Source organism: Populus alba, chromosome 17 (assembly GCF_005239225.2).
Source record: "Populus alba chromosome 17, ASM523922v2, whole genome shotgun sequence".
Taxonomy (NCBI): domain Eukaryota; kingdom Viridiplantae; phylum Streptophyta; class Magnoliopsida; order Malpighiales; family Salicaceae; genus Populus; species Populus alba.
Genome location: NC_133300.1, coordinates 16819301 through 16844010, shown reverse-complemented (window position 1 = coordinate 16844010; position 24710 = coordinate 16819301). Strand labels below are relative to the sequence as shown.

The window sequence follows — 24710 nt, the reverse complement described above, 5'->3', positions numbered from 1 at the left end:
AACAAAATATTACCCTAATTTAAGGCAATTTCACCTCAATATATTGGGCAGCTAACTAATGGTATTATACACAACCACACACACTAATGGTATAATAGACAATTCTTGAAGGAAGGTAATAATGCGTAAATCTTGATTATCTATTGAAATAACCGATGAATATCGTAAAAAAAATGGAAAAAATGAATATTCTAAATATCACGTGTCTAAAAAATCTCATTTTGTCTTTGCGGAATTTTTTGTATTCATATTTGTTATTGAAGTGTGATTACTTCCTATATATTTTTTTTTTTTATCGTATCTCCATTTATTAAAAAATTTATGATAAATATTTTTTTTCTTTCAAAAGAAATTTCTTTAATTGATTTATTACTTTATTGGTACTAATTCTTTTAAAAAACTAATTTCATTAATACTATGATAATACAATATCATTATAATGTTTATAAAATTCGAGAAAATAAAAATAGTAATTATTAAAAATTTAAATAATGTAAATATTTTGATTGGCATGTATATATATTCAATAACATTAGAATTAAAAAGAAGAAAAAATAGAGAAAATGAATGGTGCCACGTAACAATAATGTTTTGGCGGTTGAAACTAGTTTTTGGATCATCAAACTGTAACCTCTCATTCCTTAATCTCTCCAAAACCAGATACATAACATACTTCATCCTCAAAGAAAGAAACAGAAGAAAAATGTCTGCAAATTTTTAGATTTAGAACCAAACTCGAAAAATCAATCAATCAACCACTACCCAATGAAAGCAATAATATTATCAGCTTCTGCAACAGCAAGAACCACCATTTTCCACTATGATGTACAATTTGGAAGGTTCTGTACTAACAAGCACAAAGGTCGCTGCTTTCTCTCTGTACATTCTTCGTCACCATCAAAATTGAGTCCTAAACAAAACCACAAAGTTAAGCTTGTGTTCTTAACCAAAGCTGCTGATTCGAGTCGGGCTGCTTCTTCTACTACTGGTTCCAAAACGATTGTTACTGATGATGAGTTCTCTCTTGCTAAGGTGTTTCTCTTCCTGCTTCTTCTTTTTTTGTATGGAATTGATTTTTCTTCATTAAATTTTGTTGTAACAATTTAAATGAAATAGACCCATTTCACGTTTGTGTCAATTGTTTCTAAAGTTGAGGTCTTTACTGTTGTTTGTTACCCTATGTGCTAGGGCTGTTGGGCTAATCTCATTTGTTGCAGCTGTCAAGTATGTAAAATGTAGTCTTGTTAATAGGTGAACAGGGGTTTTGTGCAATGCCACATTTGTAAGGATAAGCATTGGTTAGCTTTTGGGTTAGATTCTTGGATACTAACGCACTGACTTCTTTTGTCACTTATGTTGTTCCTAGTTGTTTGAATAAGTGATGAAACTGTCTTCAATGGTTTTTAGTTAATGGGATGCATTATATAGTTTTGTGGGCAAATTTGCAGTGATAACCAATAACCAAACAGTTCCCTCATCTTCTTCAGTCTTATCACTTCTCTGAACCTGCTTTGGCTAAGACTTGGTGCAAGCCTGCTTACTGCATAAAGTTTTAGTAAACCTGGTGTCATCATCTGTATGTTCTGATGAGTGAAATTATGGTGTTTTCTATTGTTTGCAGGTCTCATTTGGTGTCATTGGACTGGGTTTAGGGATTTCGCTCCTGTCGTGAGTTTCTTTCCCTTTGATCGTACCTAAGTAATCTTAAGTGACTGCTGATCACAGATATTGAGTGATCCGCAGGTACGGTTTTGGGGCATATTTTAACATCCTTCCTGGATCTGAATGGTCAGCAATAATGCTAACATATGGCTTTCCTCTTGCAATAATTGGTATGGCTCTCAAGGTAAAAAGTTTTTTTCTCTGCATCACTGGGATTTTATGACAATTATGTTATAAAATATTTTGGTTCTTGATTTTCTTATTGGATATCATTTAGAGATTGAGGTAGCAAGTATAAAAAGTAATTCACACTGCTTGAAACATATATGTTATAGTTTGTTTTGGGTAACCTGTTTCTTAAGTTGATATCTGCCCTTGTGTGTCTGGTTACATATGGTTCTTTATATTTTCTTTCAAAGGATGGCTTTAGAACCGTAATGGAATGCTTAAATTTCAATGACATATCTGGTTTATTTAAGTGGTATTGGCAGTGAAGTAATGCAGTTTTCCTTTTGACTTCTGTGCAGTATGCAGAACTGAAGCCAGTGCCATGCTTGACTTATTCAGATGCTGAGATGTTAAGAGAAAAATGTGCCACTCCAATCCTTAAACAGGTATTTTCAGCATCTGACACAATGTCAGCAAGCAACATCAATTAGATCCTATTTTTATTTATTCTAATACTTCTTCTGATTAAACTCCTAACTTAAGGGACTTACCTAAGGAAATCTGATAGTATGAGTCGACATCTCACCCAGACTTAGTCTTTTCATACTAGGGTGATATTTGCTTTCTTCAGCAAATCGTTTTTGGTCGATTAGTCGCTTGTTCCACCATGGTATCTTTGTTTCGAGTCAGGTGTTTGACATTATTGACAAATCGCAATTCCATTCAACCTGATCTTTGGTCAAGGTAAGTAGGGACGACCTTTGCTCATTTCTGGAGCAATTTCAAAGTCTTAAATGAAAAGCAAATTGGTGAAACAAGAAAGACTCGTAAACTTACATTTGTCTTTACCACCTAGGCTCAGTTTCTTACTCCTTCCTTGCTATTATTTTACCATCTCTAAATTTCAAGATTAATGTGCATCGTTGGTGACTAAAATGTTATGCTCTAGTGAGTTAAAGATTTAACATGGCATCCCTTTCAGACTTGTAATGTATTGTTGGATAATATAACCTCATCGTGAAGCTTCTACCTGTTAGGATATTGTGTTGACTAGCTGTTTTATGCAACAATGTGAACCTTATTGCATTTGTTCTCTCTTTCATAAAACAGCATGTTCTTGTGCTGACTGCAGAAAACTTTACCACATGCAGTCTATATTACGATAATGCTTTCACAAGTAGACAACATAGTATACTCTTTTGACATTTTGAATATAGTATAACATCTGGAATTACTTCTTTATCTATTTAATCAGGTCAGGAATGATGTTATAAGATATCGTTATGGAGATGAGCAGCATTTGGATGAGGCATTGAAACGAATTTTCCAGTATGGTCTGGTATGCTATTTAATAACTAATATTTAATAGTACGAGGAGCATGCTCTGGATCATCTGTTTTATCATGAAAGACGATCAGCTTTTGTTTTAAAGTTCCTGCCTACAAACTTTCTCATGTTTCAATATGCCAGTGTATATTGAAGGCCACACATCATTTCTAATTCTGCTCGTATAAAATTTTAGAAAAAAGAAATGCATCTGATGTTGATAAAACACAATTGAAAAATCTCTTCCTGGCATTCGCAGTAGAGAATATTCCTAAAACTTCATCTTAGGGAAGATAATTTCCTTCTAATTGTGGACAAAGATCTGGAACCGATTATCTCCAGATTTTTACTTCTTTTTTGGAGGGTATCAGTCATTTCAAACTGAGTAGCCTTTTCAGAATGCCATGTAGTGTGTGAACTTTGATATTGGTCCCAGTACATCATGTCACGGATAGTTTCTGGTCACTTGACCTACTATTGCTTGAATCTGTTTGGTTGATAGTTAGTGATGACAAAGTGAAACCAAGTACTCATCTAAGAAAAGAAAAATCACTACTTTTACATTTGAGATTATAAATTCGGGTACATGACCTGGCATTTTATGTATTGGTGCATTTATTTAAATAGGAGATAATTTATATAATTCTTGTTCTTGTAGCTTTATTCTCATGTATTCTGCCTTGCATGTCAGGGTGGAGGAATTCCAAGGCGGAATGCACCTATTCTGCAGATGATTCGTGAAGAAGTATGTTCTTTCAATACATACTAAATTCTAAAAACAAAACATACTGACTATCCAACTTTCTGATTGACAGTGTCTTTGGCTGCAACTTCTTCGATCATACTATTGGAATGCAACTTATGTGCTAGTTCACTAGAAGACTTTCAATTGCTCACAAGCAAGCATCATTTATTAGTCAATTTATGTTAAATTGCTTAGAACTCTAAAATTTTATATCTGTTTCATGAAGCTGCTAGGGTTTGTTTTTTTTTTTTTCCTGATAATGGAAGCATCTCATTAAAAGCTTCTTTCTAAATAACCTTTTTGTTCCCCTTCTCTCTGACTGATTTTGCAACTCAAACGATTTTAGAGAGCTTCTATGGCTTGAAACCATTTGAACCTAGGCTTGCTTCCTAAATATGATTCTGTTTTATCATATCATTTTCCTTGTATCATTACCTTGTCTCAGGTCACAGAGGATGGTAAATACTGTCTTGTCCTGGTCTTCGAGGCAAAATTTTTGCAGTTGTCGGACTTTGAAAAAAGACAGGTAAAAATTGTGCAAGCTTGACTAGAAGTTAGCATTTTGGTGTTTCTCAAATTTTGAGCTTGTGGAAGAGTTCTTGGTTGTCTGGGTCTGGAATTATTAGTTCGTTTAGAGCCTTCCACCTTGTAGTTCCATTTATATCATTAATTTCAAGAAAAGAGTAAAGAATAATTGCTTGCTGATTCTTTAAGCTCAAATAATGATTTCAGGGAAAATTTACTTCATTCTTCGGACCAGATATCACAGCTGAGATCGGTAAGATCTGCTTTTAATGCTTTGGTTCAAATATATGCTTTTGAAAAGCCTTAAAAGGCCCGCAACAGCTCGGAATCCTTCTATGTGATGAATAATTAATAATCGTTTGCAGGGATAGGGGAAAACAACCTATACGAAGTTCGACTTATTTCCAACTTAAATGCCGATGCATCACCTTCATGAAGTGCTTCATGGTATCATCTAGCTCTGCTATCTGTTTGGTCTTTTCTTCATTTACATATTCTCCCTCGTGAAAAATTTGTATAAAGATGTTTAGCTTTAGTTTATCACCTTTTTCTGTGAGTGTGCGTGAGGTGTAAAATCTTGGAGAAACTTATGCATGCTCCATATAATCCCAATGGAAAGCCGGAGAAGTAATTTGATTACCATGAATCTGTTCTATAAGCGATGCACAAACCCAACAGGATTTTCACCGCAAGATACCACTACATTCAATGCAAAGAGATTGCTAAATTCTTGCTGCATTGCTCCCTTAGCACCTTGAATTCTTATTATTATGATTCTCCTATCAGCAGATTGCAATGTAATTCTCAGTTTTCTGAACATGATGCATTTTCACACATAATGATCTTAACGGTCTGCCACTGGTTTATGAGCATGTCAGACATGGAGTTTACAAGACTTGGAGACCAGAGAGTATAAGAGTATAAAATCTAGGAAGTCAAACACTTAGGAAACTTTCTATTTATTAAATTCGGTTTGGTCTGGTCTCTCGGGTTGAGAAGCAACAAAAAAATAATTAAACTCAGAGTTGATTTAGTTTGCATAGTTTAATAATATATTTGGAGTATAGTTGTATGATTTCAATCAAAACTAGACATGCAAGGATGAATTTAGGGGTGGCCCCCCAAAGTTTGAAAACTTTTCAATATCCCCCCTGCACTTGAAAAACTTTCCAGGCACTTAAACGAAACAGCACCCAAAAAAAATTATAAGATTTGACCCTCCCAATTTATCAAGTCTATTTTCAACTGCACGATCTTCACAATTTTTTTTTTAATATTTTCAACATCATAGTTTATTGAAAATATTAAAAAATATATATTGTATTATTTTCAACATCTTGATTTTTTTGGTTGCTAGCAGCACAACCTAGGAGATGTATAACTTTTCCAAATATTTTGAGTCGTATTTATTTGATTTTTTTTTTTTTTGCATGAATTAGTTTTCTTTTTAAAAAAAAAAAAACTCTAAAATCCTTCCCATTAATTATTTGTTGGTGAATTTTACATGGGAGAGAAAGAAGAATCTATCCATTCTGAAGCAATAAACAAAGGAGTGCACGTGACCCCAAAAGCTGTCAGCCATTTTCAGAGCTAAGGAATAAAACACAGCATCACTACCTGCAACAAAAACCCAAGGAAAAAAGGCAACCAACATAAGACACTGTCTTTCATTTCTGTCCGTTCATGGTTGCCCTCAGTTAAGCCCCCCTCCTCCATAGACAAGACCTCTTCAAAGAAATCCCTATATTCTCTTACCATCTCTAGCTCTCCTTTTTAGCAGCACCCTTCACGTTAAAAGAGAAAATGTTGCTGTTTCTTGGTTTGTGTCTCTCCCTCTGCCTTTTTCTCATCCATGACAAGCATCCACCTTGCTTCCTGATGCTGCACATCCACATTTTCTCATCCTTTCTGTTCTGACTTTCCTCTCCAGTGCTCTCATTTTCTGTGCTTTCTTCTTTCCCTCTTGTTTCCTTTACCTGAACCTGCATGTACCATATATTCATCATATAATGCACCAGTCATTTATTAGAAGATGACCTGAAAAGTTAAAACAGGAAAATAAAATGAATGCATTGCGAAAGAGACAAGAGGAAACAAAAAAAACATTAAAGGAAAGAGTATTCAAGTTAATGATTTGTATCTGCCCACATCCGAAATATGAAAAATGAAATTGAAATATATAAAAAAAAATGAAAACTCAGTTTTACAAGTGAGTTGTTATGGGTCATTATTGACCCGTTATTTGCAATATTACACTCAATAACACCCATTACCGTTAGTTATACGACGTATTATAGCCGTTATTCTTGTGATTTGACAATATCATGCTATAACACCGAATAACATTACAGGGTACCAAATAAGAAAGTGGAAAGTGCAATAATTCTAAGCAAATTGTCCAAGCCCCATGTATAAAGGTAGACATGTTAACCTCTCATCTTTGTTGTGGTGGTGGTCAGGTGAATCTACTGTCTTGATGGGTATTAAACCGTAGTCTCTGCTTTCATAGCACTAACAATTAACCACTGAGTTGTCCAAAAAAGAAAAGGAAGAGCTTTACTATGGAATAAAACTTCCAATCCATTCCATGTTTTTCTTTTCCTAGTTTTGGTTTGAGTAAAAAAGCTTGGATAAGCCCAACTGTGGTTTGCATACCTAAAAATCCAAACCCAGGATCGTCAGCCTAGAGCAAATTAAGCATGTTCAAGTAGGGCAAAACAAGGTTGTCACGGTTTGCACCTTAGGTCTCTTCCGTAGTGTCTTTTAAGGTTTTCTATAGGGTTTTGTGCTTCCATGGAAACTAGGCTAGCTTCTGCTTCTGCTAGTATACTAGTAAAATATGGTGGCAGGCAAACTCCAGTCAAGATCTCAATAGTATATCAGATAGCACACGGTCAAAGTGGTTCGAACATTTGAACACCTGAAGAGTATTACTGCGTTAGTCATCGTTTTACCGGACCATTCAAGTCACAGTGTACCACACCACAGAGCCCAAACATCGCAAAAGATTATAGAGGGGTCAGTGTCACTTTAACCAAACTTGCTTGTACACGTTTGCCACAACAGTGTAATGTCAAGATCTAATGATGATGTGTGGCTCCAATAATGTAAATGATAATAGCTTGATGAAGGAGTATTTTCGTATCCAGTGATACCACTATTCTGTGATTCAGCCCTGAAACACATGGCTGTTTTGTCCAAAAAGAAGAAAAGGAAATGTGAGAGGCAGTGAAATGCTACTTTCAATGATGACCCCAAAGAATCAAAAGCAAAAAAAACAAAAAGGAGATCAAGGAATTGAAAGCATCTTCAGTGCCACCACATAAAACAAAGAGAAGAGAAGAACTAAAGAACAAAAGAGGAGTTCATGCAAGTTTGAATAAAGAACACAGTTGAGGATTCACTATCAGAAAATTGTCAATTAGCAATGGAATTACGGACGGAAAATATTATGTCAGTAATCTCCGATGACAATAGTATTGAACATCCTAAAGGGCTTTAACTTTCTTCCTGTTTTTGCTCCTCGAGGTTTTTTTTTTAAAAAAAAAAGTAGCCATGAAGCTGAAAAAAGAGGAAAGACCTTTTCTTTTGACAGGAAAAATGTTTCTGAGAATCATAGATAAAAGCAACCTTATGTGCTGGAATGCTACCTACCTGGGGCATCTTGCTATACAACTAGGGCAAGCACCCATCATTGTTAGAGGGACCAATTACCACGTATTATTGCTAGTCCCCCACAATGGTGGGGCTAAGATTAGTCATTTGTTCTCTGAAACTTGCAATTGGTGCAAAACATTTTCTAGTATTTTTGTAGCATACTGCCTGCACTTAGTACACCTCTTCACAGTGACCACACCCCCATTAAATAAGGGACCATTTCACCTAATTGCTAGTTCCCCACCATGGAAGGGCTCACGGTGATACACACATATATATCAGTAAATACACGACCAATTCCAAAAAAAAAAACAGATGCGTGATGGCAATGCATTGCCAAGCAGCGACTAGAATCACGAGAAAAACAAAGCAATATCAATAGTTTGCACCTTATCTACTCTTTCTCATACAAAAATAATCTGCAATAATGGTTGAGGGAACCACAAGGTTACATGGATTGCTTCAGTCTCATTAGCATGGTTTCATAGTATTGTGTATATTTATTATGAAATGGGTCCTGGAAGGAGTGCCTAGGAGTAAAATGAAAATAAACTCTAATGTACAATCAACGAGTTAGATTACCTTTAAGGTTTAACAAATGTCAGGTTCGAGTCCCAAATAATTAAAAAAAAATGAAAACGATGCCCATAAACTTGAAGGGAAATTGCATTTAATGAAGTGAAAAGGAGCAACGAAAACTTATCTATTCAGAAAAGCAAAGGAGACAAACTGACTTGACAAGAAAAACATGCCTCTGGTTCAGCTTTCAACTTCGAACAAGTAAATATAAATGAGCGTATTGGGTTGAGAATATTTGCAGAACATACCTGTCCTTGAGCTTTCAGCTTTGAATTACAACTAGGTGTGTCTCCACCTTCTACTTCACATCTCTTTCTCTCTATAATCGAAGGCGTTGAAGCTGGACTAGGACTACTTGATGAACTGACGTCAGGAGGAGTGCTTTGAGTCCCGACATCTCTAGTGCTCAGCATGCCCTCCATCTTATCTTCTGCAACCAAAAAAATATCCCGAACCAGTTCAAAAACAAGCTTTTTTTGTCTCATCTGCATAAAAATAACAGCAACAAGTAATCCAATTACAACCTTTAATTGGAAAATGATTGACAATATCGTCATGTGTAGCAATAGAAGTAGTAGTCTTTGTCTGGATTTGCCGCGAATGATTAGAGTAAACAAGAGGTGCAGACATTGTGATTCTGTTTGTTAAGTTTCGAAATGATCTTCCACTTAGTGTTTTAGCTGATAAACACTCCATCGGTACCTCTCCTGAGAGCGGGTTGCATATATATTTCTCTGCTTCATTCCATTTGGAATGTAAAGCAAATCCATCTGGTGATGAGCATTCCCAACTGTTATAATATCCTGACCTTGCTTGCAATGCTGCAGGACAAAAAAAAGAACAAATACAATCACTTAAAATCACTAATCTCAACGCATAATACAAATATTATAAGCGTAAGAACTTGAGCTGTCAGATAATGACGTGCTTGGCTATTTGCATAGTCACTAATTACCTTTAAGAGCTGTGGTGAATGAGTATGTTGAGGGGTCAATCTCTTCTGAAAGTGTTAAGATAAGATGGATTAGACAATTGATAGTCACAAACAAGAAAATTAAGCCTTGCATCAAAAGAACAGAAGCAAAAGAAAAGGACAAGACTCAAGATTACTACCTCTTATGGAGTAGCCAGGAGATGAGGCAGTGCTGCTAGAAACAGTAATGTTTGATCTGAAAGACCTTGCATCTTCTCTAAAACTTCTGATATTTGATCCTGAAAACCTTCTTGATCTCGTGTTTTCGCGGCTGATCTGAGCCCTGAATTCCCATTCTCTTAAATTGAACTCAGGTTCCTCTCGTCGTTGAAAGTTTGTGTATGGAGATTGCTCCATTGTGGAAACCATGAATGAGTTTTAAATTGCTCGAGTTGAAATATGGAGGCTTGTAGTTAGTTATAAAGTCTTTAGCTAGCTGTACTTGTGGGATTTTTTTTTTAGTGTGAATCTAGCGAGCAATTTACTTGTTGACACATAAGCAGATGAGCCAAGCAACAACTTACCAAGGTGTTGAATTTAAAACAAGAAATATCCTATTTGTTTTTGCAAAATTATTGGTTGACAGCATATAATTCTGCTGTTAATATGAATACTGCAGGGTTTTGGTGTCAGCATTGACAAAAGATAATTGGTATTGGAAAAACATTGTTGATTCATACTTAGAGTTACTGTTATTTGAAATAATGTAATGACATTTTCCTCGTTTCAAGGAATTTGATGAACTGGTTATTGGATACGAGATAATACAGTCTTTTCACAATATTCATTGTTTATTATCAGATTAATTGGGGATAAGTAAATCTTTTTATATTTAAAGTGCACCTAAACGACTAAGATACACTTGAAGCAAAAAAATTTAAACTAACATTTAGGAGCTTTTTTGTATTTTCATCACAATTTTTTAGTTATAATCAAGTTAGTTAATTAATTAGTTATAACCAAGTTAGTTAATTGATGAGTAATTTAATATTTTAATAAATATAAAATATTATATAAAAACAAAAACATATTTGCATGTGTAATGCACATGTCATTCTATGAAAGACGTATGTGCTCTTTAAAAGGTGCGTGAGGCATTTCTCGAAGGTCAAATGCCAACTTTTGCTATGACATGGAAGCGTTATGCCAAGAATTTCTTTTGGGCCGAGGCATGACGTTGTGGAGTGGTGGTGCAAAATAGATGGGTTTTTTCTTTTTTCTACTCCCACTTTTTTCTCCCTCCCCCGGATTTTCATGCATGAATCTCCAAATTTTTAAATAAATCTTTCAATTTTTTTTTCCTTTATATTTGGTTCATGTTATTTTGATTACTATTTATTTTATTTGAAAGAATTTATAAAATTAAAAAAAATCAATGTCATCCTCCTTTGATTTTTTTATCTGTCTGATTTGGTTTTTATTTTTTTTATTGTTATTTGTTTTATTAAACATTATTTTTTAAATTGAATTTTTTTTATGATTTCATCCTCTTTAAGTTTTTTTTTTTTCCTGTCAAATTTAATCTTTATTTTTTTATTGCTATTTTTTTTTACTTTGAAAAAAATTTAAATTGATATTTTTTTTATTTCATCCTTCAACATTAAACATTAAATTTGGTTGGGAATTGAGCTTCTTTACTGAGTTTGGTCTAGGATTTCACATGTTATAAATTTGGGGTTTTAACTTAGATTTAGGAGATTTGTCTAGGTTTGTTTGGTTTTTTTTTAAAAAAAAACTTATATTTTTTTTCAGTTTCATCACTCAACAATTATATGATTAAAGATTAGGCTCTATTAATTTTTTTTTTATCTGTTTTCTATAGGGTTTTACACTAATTTTCAAAATGATAAGTTATCTTGAGTCTTTTTATTTTTTGTTCTTTGTCAAATTTAGATTATTTTTTTTAAGAAAAGTGAACTAAGTTAAATTAAGTGATTAAATATAAGCATGAGATGTTCACTTCATTATATTTTATTTGGTTTGAAGCCTTTCTCATTAGCATTGGAACCATATTGGTAAGCTTTTTCTAATGATAGAACACTCTCTATAGCAGAGGAGCAACAATGGATCTCTGACAGGATTTTTTTTTTTTTTTTTCAAGCATGATATTAGTGGCTAATTTTTTATAATTAATTCTTGTCATTTTTTTTTTGAATTATCTATTGTCATTATTTTTTTAATCATATTATTAAATTAAATGAGTTTATTAGATTCAATCAAGTCAATAACACAAGTTTCATATTTTTCTTACTTCTTTCAAAACATTATCATTATTTGAGCATCTTTTTTTGTGTTATAAAATATTTGGTTTATTGTTTGTAAAAGTTGCATTGATAGCTGTAAAGCTTACACTGCCTTTAATAATATACAATATTTTTTAAAAAATATTATTCATAGTTGGTAAAGTAATTTATATAATTCAAAGTTTGACTGAAGTTGATATTTTAGTTAAATCACATAAGATATTAATTCAGTAAAACCCAAATGAATCGATCAAGATTTTATCAATTTAGTTAATCCAATGCAAATCTAATTAAATTAACATCAAGAAATTTTATAAAAAAAAAAATATATCATTTTTAATAAAAATAGTTGAGCCCTAATTAGTAAGTTGACCTTATTAACCTAGTGATTTTAGTATTTTTTTTTCCCTAATCAATCCTAAATGACATTAAAGCCTACTTGAAAGTGCAGTTGCGATTGTTTTTTAAAGTATTTTTCATTCATAAATATATTAAAATAAAATTATTTATTTTTTAAAAATTATTTTTAATATTAGTACATCAAAATATCTAAAATTACCAAAAAAATATTAATTTAAAGTAAAAAAATAAAAAAAAAATTAAATTGTTTTTAAAAATATTTTTAAAATACTAAAAAAAACAATATTTAATACGTACTTGTTGCCTTCCCCACCATTCCATGATCAGGGGCGGAATGAGGGGTTGGCAAGCAGGGCCCGGGCCTGCAAGCTATTTTTTTATTATTATTTGGTAATTAAATATTAGGAGCTGTAATATTATTTAATAAGATGAGTCCTGCGTACAGTAAATATATTTGCTATCCTTTACTTTACTTTTGAATTCCTTTGACTTTGCCTTCATTTTATACTATCTACATGCCTACGTGGAAAGAACAAAAAATATAAAGTTATCAATCTGTTTTTGCTACATTTTCAATCCCTACAACCCTAATATAAATTTATATAGCGCATCCAATCGATACAAATCACAAATAAAAAATTTTTATGAAAAGATTGAAACAAAGTATCAATTAATTTATTTTTTATTAAACAAAATAAAATAATTAGATATTAATAACTTAAATTTAAAATATATTTTTTTTTAGATGTTTATTAAGAATTTGATAAGATTTTTTTATATAATTTTATTATTTTTACTCTTTGTTTTTAAGATCTGCTAGTTTTAACAATTTGTTTTTGAATTTTTGATATGATTTTTTTTTTATTAATTAGATATATTTTATTGGTTTGTTTTGATTATGCTTGGATTTTTTTTTTATGTTCTGTTTTTAGAAGAACCACCAAATTATCAATTTTTTCTCACGATATATGTTTTGATTTTATGTTGTACCATGAACAAAATAAGAAGAATTGATTTTTTTGAAAAAAAAAAGGAAAAATTTTTATCCACTATTTGACAGGTTGATTCGATTTATTTTAACTCTTTCAACAACAACTACTGAACGAGCTTTCTCAGCGAGGAAAACAAGACTTCGCAATCGGATGAAGGATGATTTTCTTGCAAATTATTTGATTGTCTATATAGTAAAAAAAAATTGCTGAAAGATTCACAATTTATATTATAATTGATGATTTTTATTCTATAAAAGAACAATGAACATAATTAAAATAATATGTAAGAATTATTCTTTATTATTTTTTACTTTATTTCAAAGTTTATCAAACATAAAATAATGTTTCGATTTAGCTAATGTTTCTTATATACTTTGTATGTTTATATTTGATAGGTATAAAGATCAATAACATTAAAGTGATGGATACATCATGAAGATAAAATTAACTTCATTACTTTGACTTAATTTGGTATTGCTCCAAACCTTTTTATATTATATGTTTATAATAAGTTATTTGAATAAAACTAAATCATACTGGTTTTTTTTACAACTCATGTATAATAAATTAAAACAAATATTATATTTTGTTTTATTATTTTTGGTCACCCCTAACAAATAATCCTAGTTCCGCCCCTGTCCATGATAGTGTAACAGCATGTTGTGTACCATGCATGTATGCGGTGTGTATAGTAATTTTTTTATTTTAAAATATATTAATTTTTTTTTAAATAAAAAAAAATATTAATTTAATATTTTTTAAAAAAAAAAAAACAACCTTTTAAAAAAACACCAAAAAGCAAAATCTTTCACACTTCCAAACAAAGATCCAAGCGTATTGTTTTTATATTTTGGATGAGAAATATTATCATATTTCAACTTTTAAGATTGCATTGCTTGCTTTCTAAAATAATAATTAAAAAAAAAAAAACTACATTGGCTTCGCCTTTTTTATGACACAATTGGTAAACTAGATCTCGATTCCTCTCAGAAATTAAGCTCAAACAATACAGCAAATATCCAAGCATAAAAATGGATGACACTAAATTCCCAGTTCTGTAATATTTTCCTGTTGTAAATCTGGCTGATTTTGATGCAATTCTGATTTAGATCAATCTCTTTCAATGGAGCTGTTACTTTAAATTCTGGTGATCAGCTGTGACTTGCCCCAAGGGGAAAGCAATATAATGCCAAGAATTATTGAAAATAGATGGAGAAAAACTAAAAGCAGGGTACATGCATCTAAGAAAAGGATTTTTGAAAGAATTCGTAATTGCCCTTAATAGTTTCTGGACATTTGCACCCATATTATTGGAAGCTTGTCTAATGTCTTGTCAATTTATTTTTATATTAAATTTGAGTTTTATTTTTTTCTTTGTTATTTGATTTTTTTTAAAAAAAATTTAATTGATATTTTTTAAATTTTATCCTCATTACTAGGTTGATTGGAAATTTAAATTTGTAATTTTTTTCAGTTTATCATCTATGAGTAATTTTGATATTATAACCTCAGTCATGGATTTAAAATGTTATTTGATACGTCACCATCTTAATATTTAAAAGAGATGTTATCCAATATGTATCAGATTTTTAATTTATTATTGATTTTTTATGTTAAAAATATATTAGTAACGCCTTTATATTTTTAAAAAAATAATATCAAACTCGTAGCATAGCGTGGGCCAATGATCTAGTTTATACTAAAAGTAAAATGTAAAAAACCAATACGCTTTTATAAGGAATCAATATGGTTATCAAAAAATCAAATTAGTTATTTTACCATGGTCTAACCCAATAAATCAACTCAATGATTGTCAAACTAGCCCTGATTCGAGTCAGGTTTCAAATTAAATTAGATAAGAGTAGACTAATTGTGACTCAATATATCAACTCATGACACGGTCAAAACCTAGTTTGACTTTAATTTTTTTTAAAAAAAATAACTTGATTTTAAATTGGTCACGATCAACCAAGTTTTACCTGTCTAATCCATGACCCAAATTTTAATTAAGTAGGCTAAATCGGGTTTAATAATTTTTCTTTTTACGCCTTTAAGGCCATTATTATATATAAAAAAAAAAACATTTTTTTTTTTGTAAAGAATCATTTGGTGAAGAACATTTTGATGTCACTTTAATCATTTTATGAACTTACCTTCAGCTAGGAGACACATGTAATTTGAATGAGATTTCACAAATAATGGTTGTTGTAGATAAACCTCGAGAACAACGTATCATAGCAGAAAGTCTTGAAAGCAACATATGTTACCCAAATTCGATTCAGATATTTTAGCAAAATATTTTATTCATAGACTCTTCCCATTTATTTATCACCTAACAATTATTAGCTCTTTAAAGCAACAGAGCTCCATGGAAGCAAGTGCACAGGATTGGCTCTCCATGAGAGATGGGTGCGTTACAACATGTTAGGGTTTGATATATAACTAGATAACACTGCTGTGTCCCTTTCAATATTGGGTTGCTGGAGGGAAAACAAAGAGGGGGAGGTGGATAGAAAAGAATGAGAGGGTGTCCATGAGAGTGTCTCTGTGGTTGTCCTGAGCATGTCCATGTGCTTGTGAAGCTGCATGCCATGTGGTTGTGTCATCATCTTCTTGAATGTGAGTGAAAGGTAGGGAGGTCCTCCGATCGCAGGAACAGGAGGGTCCCTCGCTGGGACTCATCATCGCCATTAGTTTTGTCTGATGTGTATGCAAAGTAGGTTTCAAGGACAGGGATGGGTTGTCGTGGTTGCCAGTAGATTTTGGTCCTTCTTCTGCTTCATTTAATTGCTAAAGAGATATGTATCTTTTATCTCAAATCTTGTATTCGATTTCTGAATTCTGACACCCCTTGCTTCTTATCTCAAAATATTTCTTCTGAGATTATTTATTTTGCCTCGGGTTGGAGGCCCAGAACATGAACAGATTCCGAATCTTGAAATGCAAACAGTTCATATCATAGAAGAAAATGCCCTTTTAACACCTGATAAACCAAGAGGAAAAAGAAAATTAGACACGTCCCATGGCAAAAAAACCCTTGTGTTAAGCCTGCACTCATTTTGATCCTTAAGTCTCAGTATCTTGCAGTTGCTCCTGCTCCCCTCAGTATCCTCAAGTCTCAACGCCACCATTAAAGCGCCTTCCAGAGCTTTTCACCAGTTTGACATTGAGCAAGCAAATATTTTCACTCTAGGGAAGTAATTCAGGTGCCCCATACCACTAATGTTTTAAGAAATTTCAGTTCTGCAATCAAATTCATCCTGTCACTTAATTTCAGAAAATGAAGCCATTTTTCTTGTAACAGGGTGGATGACGACTTTGAAACTGCTGTCATATTTCTCTAGTAAGAAGCTGTTCATCAAACGTAAGGTTCATCGCAAAACAACCACGGAATTGAATTCAAACTTAACTTAATCAGGAAAAAAGGAAAATCACAAAGCACAAACCGAGCCACATGCTTCTAAAGGCAACCCACCCCATATAAATGTTGATACTAATCATAAAAGTGAGTTTCATCATGCAACAGAACAAGAAGCCAAGAACATCTTCATAACATTCGGTAAACTGTTCATTTGGTCTTCAGCTAACAGAGCAAGACATGAAGTAAACTCCACGGAGGGCAAACCAGCATAAGAAATTGTTTTCCAACTCACGGTAGCTGGCTGTGCAGCAGATGTGGCTTTCAGTTGCTGAGTAAAGTCCATCTTCAAGATCCAGGACAAGTTGGTTCTGGTTTCACCATGAAATAAAGAATTCGATGAAATTCAATGAAGTCAACCATGAGATGCAAACAAAACAGGAAACAACACAACGAAAAATCTAGCAATAGAGTTGAGAATGGGACAATCCCACTCTACCCTGTAGACCAGCTGAAACAAGCTTTGATGAACTCAAAAAAGTGAAGCATTCATACTATGTCATCCTATGATATACAGTTGCTCTAGGTCAACGACCACAGCAAGATGCTACAAGCAAACACCTTTGTCACCTTGGAAAAAGAAAACCCTACAAATGTGTGAGGCTCCGTGATGTGGCCATCAACTCACTCGTCAACCAGGTGTGAAAGTAGGGGTTAACTAGAGGCTCCCTGCACCTTCATCCAGTGAGATTTTCTAATTGTTCAACTTCAGTTGCCTTGGTATGAAAAAGAATTCTCACCACCCAAAGCACTATCTTTTCTGCCACGGGCAAAACATATGTCAATCAAGTTTAAACAACCCCAGCTATCATAACTGTTGATGTACTGTGCTCTATATGCCCTTCTCCAAGGATGAAGAATGGCACATCTTTGAAAACCCAATACATTCCTTAATAATGAACAGTAGAGAAATTTCAGCTTTTCTTTTCTTTTACTTTTTTTTTTTTTGGTTGTCTACACTTCTCCACCATATTAACCTAAAAAGTAGTATGATTAGCTTCCGTGATGATTTTTCCTATTCAGAAACCTAAAGCCCCTCATCTACATCATTAGTCTTCCCTAGGAAGACAAAGGGAAGACTTCTTTCTATGGTAATTGCCATATTAAGCATATCCTAGAGCCCGAACATAAAAGACAGACAAGTCCCCTTAATAAACAAAAAAAACCTGGTGATACTCACTAAATTTTATAGAACATCAACTTAGCTAGTGGGGAAAAAAGAGCAGAAAGAAAGAAGAAAAGGAACCAATTTACAGTTACTATGAAGTACAATGATTAAGAATGTACTTGTCATGCATGACTAATCACTATTAGCCACCGGAATAACCCTGTTAAGAAACTATGTGATAAACAAAATGAAAATTGATCCAATTCATTTGTTAGAAGGCATGCACAAACGTAACATTCTAAGATGCTTCAGAACCAAATGTACAAAAACAATACTATTTGTGATGGTTTCTCAACAAAATTTTGATGAAAGTTTTCCCAGTCCAAAATCTTCCAGCCTGTGATATTGTGGGTGCTTTTCTCTGATTTTTTTTTTTTTTTTTTTTTGTGTCCATAAACTTGGTGTAGATATAATATTGCATGAAAAACATTTAAAGTTACATACCTTCACGAGCTCAGTGTCTTTGAGTTCTTGTGCACCAAAATAAACATGAAACAACTACAGCTCATGACTACAGCAACACAAGGGCATGAAAAAACCACAGTAATCAGAGAGAACGCATGGCCAGTTAACTGATATTCAGGAAATCTGAACAGTAGATCTGTGGTAAGATTGACTACATTATGAGTTAACTAGAGAACTACTTTCATGAAAATAATAGAAATACTTACTGTTTAATAACAATGATCCCGGAAACCACTATAACTGTAACAAATATCTATTGTGATCTGGAGCATAGATTTCCTATAAAACATTCAAGTTAGATGGTTAGAGCAAGGCACAAAGAGAACAAGATTTATGATATAAGAAGAAATGCTATCAGATATTCACCACCAAAAGATAGATAACTTCCAAGTGCCAAGCATCTTCAAGGGATTGCATATGAATATATATTTCCTGCTCAAGAAAAAGAAAAACATAAAATTCCATTCCATTATTTGAATTTGAAAAGACAGTGGAAAAAAAGTTAAAGTTTAGTTACTTTCCAAAAAACATTTTTTTCTTGATTGCATGCACTGATGTGGAATTTAAACTTTGGATAAACAGTGTAATGGAAAATAACAATTATACAAGAAGAAATCATAAAATATTGATTAGTGATTCTTTACATTTTAAAAAACTCCCGCCTACCATCAAAGAGAAGATTATACATGGTAGACTTTGTTTAAGGCCACCAATTACATGCCAACAAACAAAATAAACAATAATGATATAAAGTCATTTCTCAAATCTTCCCATTTTTTTAGGGGAGCAAAATATATAACTTAAAAGTGCAAGTTTGTAGTATCTTCTTTTTCATTTTATGTTCCACTAGCGTGTTACTTAAGCAAAACAGCTTAGACTGAAGAAAGAAAAAAGTTACCTTGTCCAAGAATCAAAATACCATTTGCACCCAAGGGTATAAGATCTTGTATCTTTTCAGCAGAAAAAATTGCTTGAATAACTAGCAGATAAATAATACAAAAATAGTTTAGATAACTTCAGCATCAATATTTGAGAACAGCTGCCAGAGCTTTCATTAACCCAAGGTGAGTTTAATAAAAAGACAAGGCATATAAAGTAATAATTTGAAAAACTACACCAATATAAAGGGGATTAAAGAAACCTGTGATCTGAATTAACTTTTCCTGGGTCTCATCTTCATTGTTTGAATTGACAGCAGCACCCATGTCAGATAGAGTAATCGTGTGCACAGAATGAAGCCCATCTGATACCCAAAATGTTTGCATTTCTGCAAAGCAATGGCAAGTTCACTCAGTTGAAGGATCTAAAGATAACATTTATATATATTAACCAAGACCATGAGATCATTTCCCTTTTTTTTCATGAAACAGATTCTAAAGGGCATTATATTAACAAAATAAATAGGCAAAATCAAATTTTATTTTCCTCATCGAAATGTCATCTGTTTACCACACACATGATGAAGTTTCGTTTCCATTTTATTTTACCAAGTATGATACCTAACCACTGAGACATAAGTTAGATTCCCTTATCACAAATGAATTTCCAATCCCGATAATTATTGGTTCAACGTGTAATAAATCATCCTTGGATCAAGTTTTTGTAAGAACCCACAACACTTTGATCACAGAACCATTATCACAGAATCATTGCTGGACATGCAAGAAACATCAAAATTTAGAAGAGAGAGAGAGAGAGAGTGTATTTAGAATAGTATACTCAAGGAAATGTCTGGAAGAACAGCCAGCTTCTGCACTTTCATACTATGAGGCAACCGCCTCATGTGAGCCATGAAATTTGATCCAATAACAGGTGCAGACAGGCACAAGATATGTAAATCTCCCATAGAGTCCAAAATCACAAATTTTTTGTGAGACAATGCCTGAATGGAAACAGCCTTTGATGTTGTAGGTTTCAAGACCTCAACCTCCTCCCTCTTAAATGCCACAAAACATGCACCCCCTTCACCAGAGTCTTGTCTGCACCTTACAGATCTCAGCTTAACTGTGAGTTAAAATGCAAATTAGTGTCATGAGCCAACAACACAAACATTTTTTGAAACCAAAAAAAAAAAAAAAAACAATATTTCAAAACAACTTCCAGTTCTATGTATAAATAGCTAACTTAGATTCTGCAAGCATCACAATTACTCTTCTAAAAGCTATCAAACACAGAATAAAAGGTTCGGCAACCATTACTTGGCAAGGACAAAAACAGGAGAGAACCCCTAATCAAATATGTCTTTCTAATAACAGTGATTTACCATCTAAAGGCATCCTTATGAATCTAACCACAGGACAGCACCTCACTTAATATGAGTTCATCCATTTCATGGTCTAACAGAAATTCCTAAAAACAATCTGTCAGAGCAAATTGCTAATGTATAGATAAAGAATACCATAATGATAGGATAAATATGTCACAAGGTAAGAAGACACCAACCCCCAAAGAGAACTCATTCACCAAGGCGATTCAATAAAGCCACGAATACAATTGAACGTTAAAGTCCCACCAAAACAAAAAATGGAGCGTGGCTGCTGTTTACGTTAACAAGATTTTTTGTATTAATTAGGTGTTCTGTTATAAGTTTTTAGCATTTATAAGGAACTTTATTGTCTAGGCCATTCTTACCACCTATCCAACACAAACAAAAAACAGCTCATGCATAATGAGCTTTTACTATTAATTAAGAATTCTGTAATGAATTTTTGCATTAATTAGGAATTTTGTTGTCTAGGATGTTCTTATTCCTATTTTGTTTTTGAACTATTAGATATTTTGTTCATGCTTATAAGAGCACGCATATTATGTTTTCGAAAGGCTTTTGACAATCGACATTTAAAATCTGAATATCAACTCCCACTGCTCTCCCCTAACATTCTTCTATATTTGTCTCCTTTCTATTCTTCAACACCTCTTTCGTCTATTCTCTCCCTCATCTCCTTCTCCATTCTACATCAACAGAAAAAATGACAAGTTCAAACAAAAATATTAAAAATAGCAGCCTAAGTAGAGAATTGAATCATTCACCCATCTATTATTCATTTGCTTTCCCCTCTAAATAATTTTACTCCTACAAAATCCTAGCACTGACATATGCCTTGCAATTTTCTATTCAGAAACATATTAGAAGTGAAGCTACATCAAGAAGCTGGTGACTTAATTCAAAGAGAGAGAAAATCCTTGTTCTCTCAAGAAAGCCAATCTAAGGGTGCCATTGACTATCTCATGTTGCTTCCGCAAATCCACAATGTGTCCAGCTTATACAAGCTAAATTTGCTGAATTCCTTTCCAATTAACTAAGGTCAACATGCTGACTGCCCTCCAATTAGAATACCCAGGCTAAAATGAAATTAAAAGCAATCATGACTTCATGACAAAAAAAACTTATTTGCTTAAATAAGTGATGCTGAAGAGAGGCTCTTCTTGAAGACCTAAACATAGCAAAAGGTATGTGATCTTCAATGCTGATGAAATCTACAAAAGACAAGGTTAATAAACATGATGGGAAAAGATAAAAGAAGACAGGAATTTTGATCCATAACTTATCAAGACAGCTGATTCATAAAGCATTTAAATTAGCTGCATAGGTGCAATCTTAATTCTGTCAAACCAAGAAATCTCAAGTTCAAGATACTCAAGTCCCAATTCCTTTTATTCTCTGGAATTACAAATTTCATTCCTCTTCAGCGAGAGCCTCTTCCCCAGTAAATTTCATTTCTCATTAAAAATAGAAGAAAGGCCATTAATAAACTGTCAAATGGTGCTTTGCCTTGGAAATTACGTTTGGATTTGTCCTTTAAACCTACAACACAATATGATCGATTCTGTTGAAAATCTTGCACCCATATCAAAACAACAGTCGATGAATCCATTATCAAATTATACATGTCATATTCACGAAGCATTGAATCCTAAATTAATAGAACATTCCCAATTGAGAAGAAAGAAAATCCTTGCAGGTCAATAGACCACCTTCATGAACACATACACAGTCCAAGTTAAACAGAATTAACTCTTCTCCAACTTAAATGGAGATCTTCTAAAGTAAAAGGGACAGCACTGCATAATTTGCATTGCAAAACTCTGAACTACTAATTTCTCTATGTCACTAAGCTAAATAATCACATTTATTTACCCTAACTCAATGCTAACTAGCAAAAACAATAACTTTTTCAACACAAAATGAACAATAAGAAGAGCTCAATAGTAACACACTGCACTTGCACACTTACCAGAAACATATTGCTTATCAGTCTTCATATCCAGTACACCATTGCAACCATTCCCAGAGCTTGAACCGTGAAAATAGTCATCCCCAACAACCCCATTTGGCAATTTCAACCCTTTACCATCCGACTTTCCATTTGAACTAATATCCTTGACATTCTTAACCCTCCCTTTCACCAACTGCCTCAAATTAAAAACCCTGACCCCATTATCCTCCCCTAAAATCAAGACTCCAGAAGAAACGCTAATTGACCAAACAGGCGCACTACACTCAATCACAGCACACCTCATTAATTTCACCATCTCACCATCACCATCATCAATAAGTTTCACTGCAAAGACCCAAACTTTCTTGCTTGAAACTGAATGCAACACAAAAAAATTAACAGAACCAACAATCTTTATAGAAACCCCATGATTTATATCCAATAAAACACCAAGTTTCGAATCAAAAGCAGTGCCCTTTTGGTTGCAAACAACTTGGGGCTTACAAAAGATGTTGTCTTTTTGTAAGAGATAGAACCTTAAGAGAATCTGGGAACCACCCCTATATGGGCTAGCAACAAGAAAAAGGACTTTAGGGATAGGGTCTTGGTGGATGAGAAGGAAAGAAGAGGAAGAGGAAGGAGAGGGAACTAGAGTTTGGGGTTTTGGTGGGAGAGGAGGGGAAGGAAAAGAGAGACAAGGAAAGAGGGAAACAGAGGAATCAGTGTGCATTAAGGCTAAAGAAAGAGAGTTTGGTTCAAAGAGAATGGATTTTGTTGGTGGCAGAGAAGGAGGGAGAGACAGTTTTGAGGATTGTACAAGTACCATGAGGAGAAAAAACCTTTGAACTTCTTGTTAGGACATTTGGAGAAATTGTTTTGGCTTTCTGGGATACTTATGTTTTTGGTTCTGTAGATGGGGTAATCTGGGTTTGTTGATGGGAGATCCAAACATTAATTAATTGAATATTTAATTGATAATGTAGATTGTAAAGGAAGAGGACAAGAAGGATTGCAAAACTATCTATAATTTTATTTAGTTAAGACCATAATATAAAATTTGTGATTAAGTAATCGATTAATGATTATATGACAATATTTTTCTCTGGTTGTCGGATCCTAAAAAATCAAGGTTCATAATAGCCTTTTCTAGAGATGTTTACGACTCCAAATAAATAAGATTACGTGGTTTTTATAAAATATTTTATTGAAAGATTGTCAATATAAAATACATTATAATTAATATTTAATTTTAATTTATTTATTAAACAATATTTATATCTTATGAAGTTTTATAAAATATTTTATAAATATTAATCTATTTATAATAATATTATTACTTCTCACACATTATAAAATATTTCTGTAAAGATTTTACATTTATAAAATGTTTTACACATCTAAATTGAAAACTTGAAAAATCAGCAAAACAACCCACTAGTGAGAGAGAGAGAGAGGAAAAAAAAAAAAAAAGTCAAGATTGCAATGCAAGTTAAATTGACTCCTATCTTTTTTCTTCTTATATATTTTTTAATGATTTTAATTTGGATGTATTGATTTTCATACTTACTCTCTTAAATTAGCCAAAATAAGGAACCGCTAGATATATAATAATTTATACAACATTTTTTATTATTAACTAATACTTTAAAACACGTGGGGAAATATTATAGTTTTTTTAATATTTTTTTATTTTTATTCTTTTTTAAAAAAATTATCTTAGTCTCGTATCCTTCAATATTATATTTTTTTATAGGATTGTCTTTTTCTCATGCCCTGAGTAATGGGTTGGACATATTAATCTAATTGATTCAATTTTTTTTTTAATTGATTTTTTCCTAATATCATTATTTAATATTTTGTTTGATTGAGAATTAGACTTTATATTTTATTTCAATTTGATTTTTATAAAGTTATCTCATTCTCATGACCTTAAAATAGTATTTGACAAATTAACCTATATTGTTTTGGCTCATTTTTTGTGTCTTTTTTTAATTAAATTTTTTACAAAATTCATTGTTTAATATTGGGTCTGACATGATTGATTGAGAATTGAGCTTTTATAATTTATTTTAATTATTTTATAAGGTTTTCTCATTATCATAACCAAAGTCATGGATTTGATAAGTTAATTCAAGTTTTTTTTTTCTTTCTATAAAGTTATCTTGGTCTCATAACCAGAGTCATGAGTTTTACGTATTGTTTTAGGTCATTT

At 32.6% G+C, this 24710-nt stretch overlaps 3 protein-coding genes across 11 annotated transcripts; 1 reads left to right on the top strand and 2 right to left on the bottom strand.

Annotated features, from left to right (window-relative positions):
* The first annotated feature begins 554 nt into the window (after nucleotides 1–554).
* LOC118029684 (uncharacterized) lies at nucleotides 555–5065 on the top strand. The gene is made up of 9 exons (XM_035033595.2): nucleotides 555–1032; nucleotides 1622–1668; nucleotides 1744–1846; nucleotides 2190–2276; nucleotides 3086–3169; nucleotides 3848–3901; nucleotides 4347–4427; nucleotides 4634–4679; nucleotides 4792–5065. Exons 1-9 carry the CDS (start codon nucleotides 766–768, stop codon nucleotides 4860–4862), a joined length of 840 nt encoding a protein of 279 aa, XP_034889486.1. The 5' UTR covers nucleotides 555–765; the 3' UTR covers nucleotides 4863–5065.
* An 813-nt stretch (nucleotides 5066–5878) lies between these two features.
* On the bottom strand, nucleotides 5879–10101 carry LOC118029683 (uncharacterized). 4 transcript variants are annotated; one of them, XM_073405848.1, is made up of 6 exons: nucleotides 9776–10093; nucleotides 9618–9662; nucleotides 9187–9483; nucleotides 8911–9092; nucleotides 6182–6408; nucleotides 5879–6043 (listed from the first exon to the last, which is right to left on the bottom strand). In XM_073405848.1, exons 1-5 carry the CDS (start codon nucleotides 10002–10004, stop codon nucleotides 6187–6189), a joined length of 975 nt encoding a protein of 324 aa, XP_073261949.1. In that variant the 5' UTR covers nucleotides 10005–10093; the 3' UTR covers nucleotides 5879–6043; nucleotides 6182–6186. The 4 variants fall into 4 exon arrangements, with proteins under 4 accessions (XP_073261949.1, XP_034889482.1, XP_034889485.1 ...); XM_035033591.2 differs by having other exon boundaries at nucleotides 5879–6408; nucleotides 9776–10090; XM_035033594.2 differs by lacking the exon at nucleotides 5879–6043 and having other exon boundaries at nucleotides 6329–6463; nucleotides 9776–10097.
* Nucleotides 10102–16540: 6439 nt separating this feature from the next.
* Nucleotides 16541–23496, bottom strand: LOC118029679 (uncharacterized). Of its 6 annotated transcripts, XR_012168503.1 has the most exons (8): nucleotides 22517–23496; nucleotides 20001–20285; nucleotides 19423–19548; nucleotides 19180–19260; nucleotides 18648–18713; nucleotides 18488–18560; nucleotides 18261–18327; nucleotides 16541–16959 (listed from the first exon to the last, which is right to left on the bottom strand). XR_012168503.1 is itself a non-coding variant. In XM_073405846.1 (6 exons), the coding sequence occupies exons 1-5, from the start codon at nucleotides 23322–23324 to the stop codon at nucleotides 18685–18687; spliced, it is 1329 nt and encodes a 442-aa protein (XP_073261947.1). In that variant the 5' UTR covers nucleotides 23325–23496; the 3' UTR covers nucleotides 16541–18560; nucleotides 18648–18684. The 6 variants fall into 6 exon arrangements, 1 of the variants encoding a protein (XP_073261947.1); XR_012168505.1 differs by having other exon boundaries at nucleotides 17219–18560; XR_012168504.1 differs by having other exon boundaries at nucleotides 16541–18404.
* Nucleotides 23497–24710: the final 1214 nt, after the last annotated feature.

Excerpts from the sequence above, each read along its gene's own strand:
- LOC118029684 (XM_035033595.2), top strand. The coding sequence starts at position 766 with ATGAAAGCAATAATATTATCAGCTTCTGCAACAGCAAGAACCACCATT. Across the intron at positions 1,669-1,743 it reads TTAGGGATTTCGCTCCTGTC|GTACGGTTTTGGGGCATATT; the intron begins GTGAGTTTCTTT and ends AGTGATCCGCAG. Across the intron at positions 3,902-4,346 it reads TGCAGATGATTCGTGAAGAA|GTCACAGAGGATGGTAAATA; the intron begins GTATGTTCTTTC and ends ACCTTGTCTCAG.
- LOC118029679 (XM_073405846.1), bottom strand. The coding sequence starts at position 23,324 with ATGGTACTTGTACAATCCTCAAAACTGTCTCTCCCTCCTTCTCTGCCA. Across the intron at positions 20,286-22,516 it reads TGATAAGCAATATGTTTCTG|TTAAGCTGAGATCTGTAAGG; the intron begins GTAAGTGTGCAA and ends TTTAACTCACAG. Across the intron at positions 19,261-19,422 it reads AAAGTTAATTCAGATCACAG|TTATTCAAGCAATTTTTTCT; the intron begins GTTTCTTTAATC and ends TTTATCTGCTAG.
- LOC118029683 (XM_073405848.1), bottom strand. The coding sequence starts at position 10,004 with ATGGTTTCCACAATGGAGCAATCTCCATACACAAACTTTCAACGACGA. Across the intron at positions 9,484-9,617 it reads ATTCACCACAGCTCTTAAAG|CATTGCAAGCAAGGTCAGGA; the intron begins GTAATTAGTGAC and ends TTTGTCCTGCAG. Across the intron at positions 6,409-8,910 it reads AGCTGAAAGCTCAAGGACAG|GTTCAGGTAAAGGAAACAAG; the intron begins GTATGTTCTGCA and ends TGGTACATGCAG.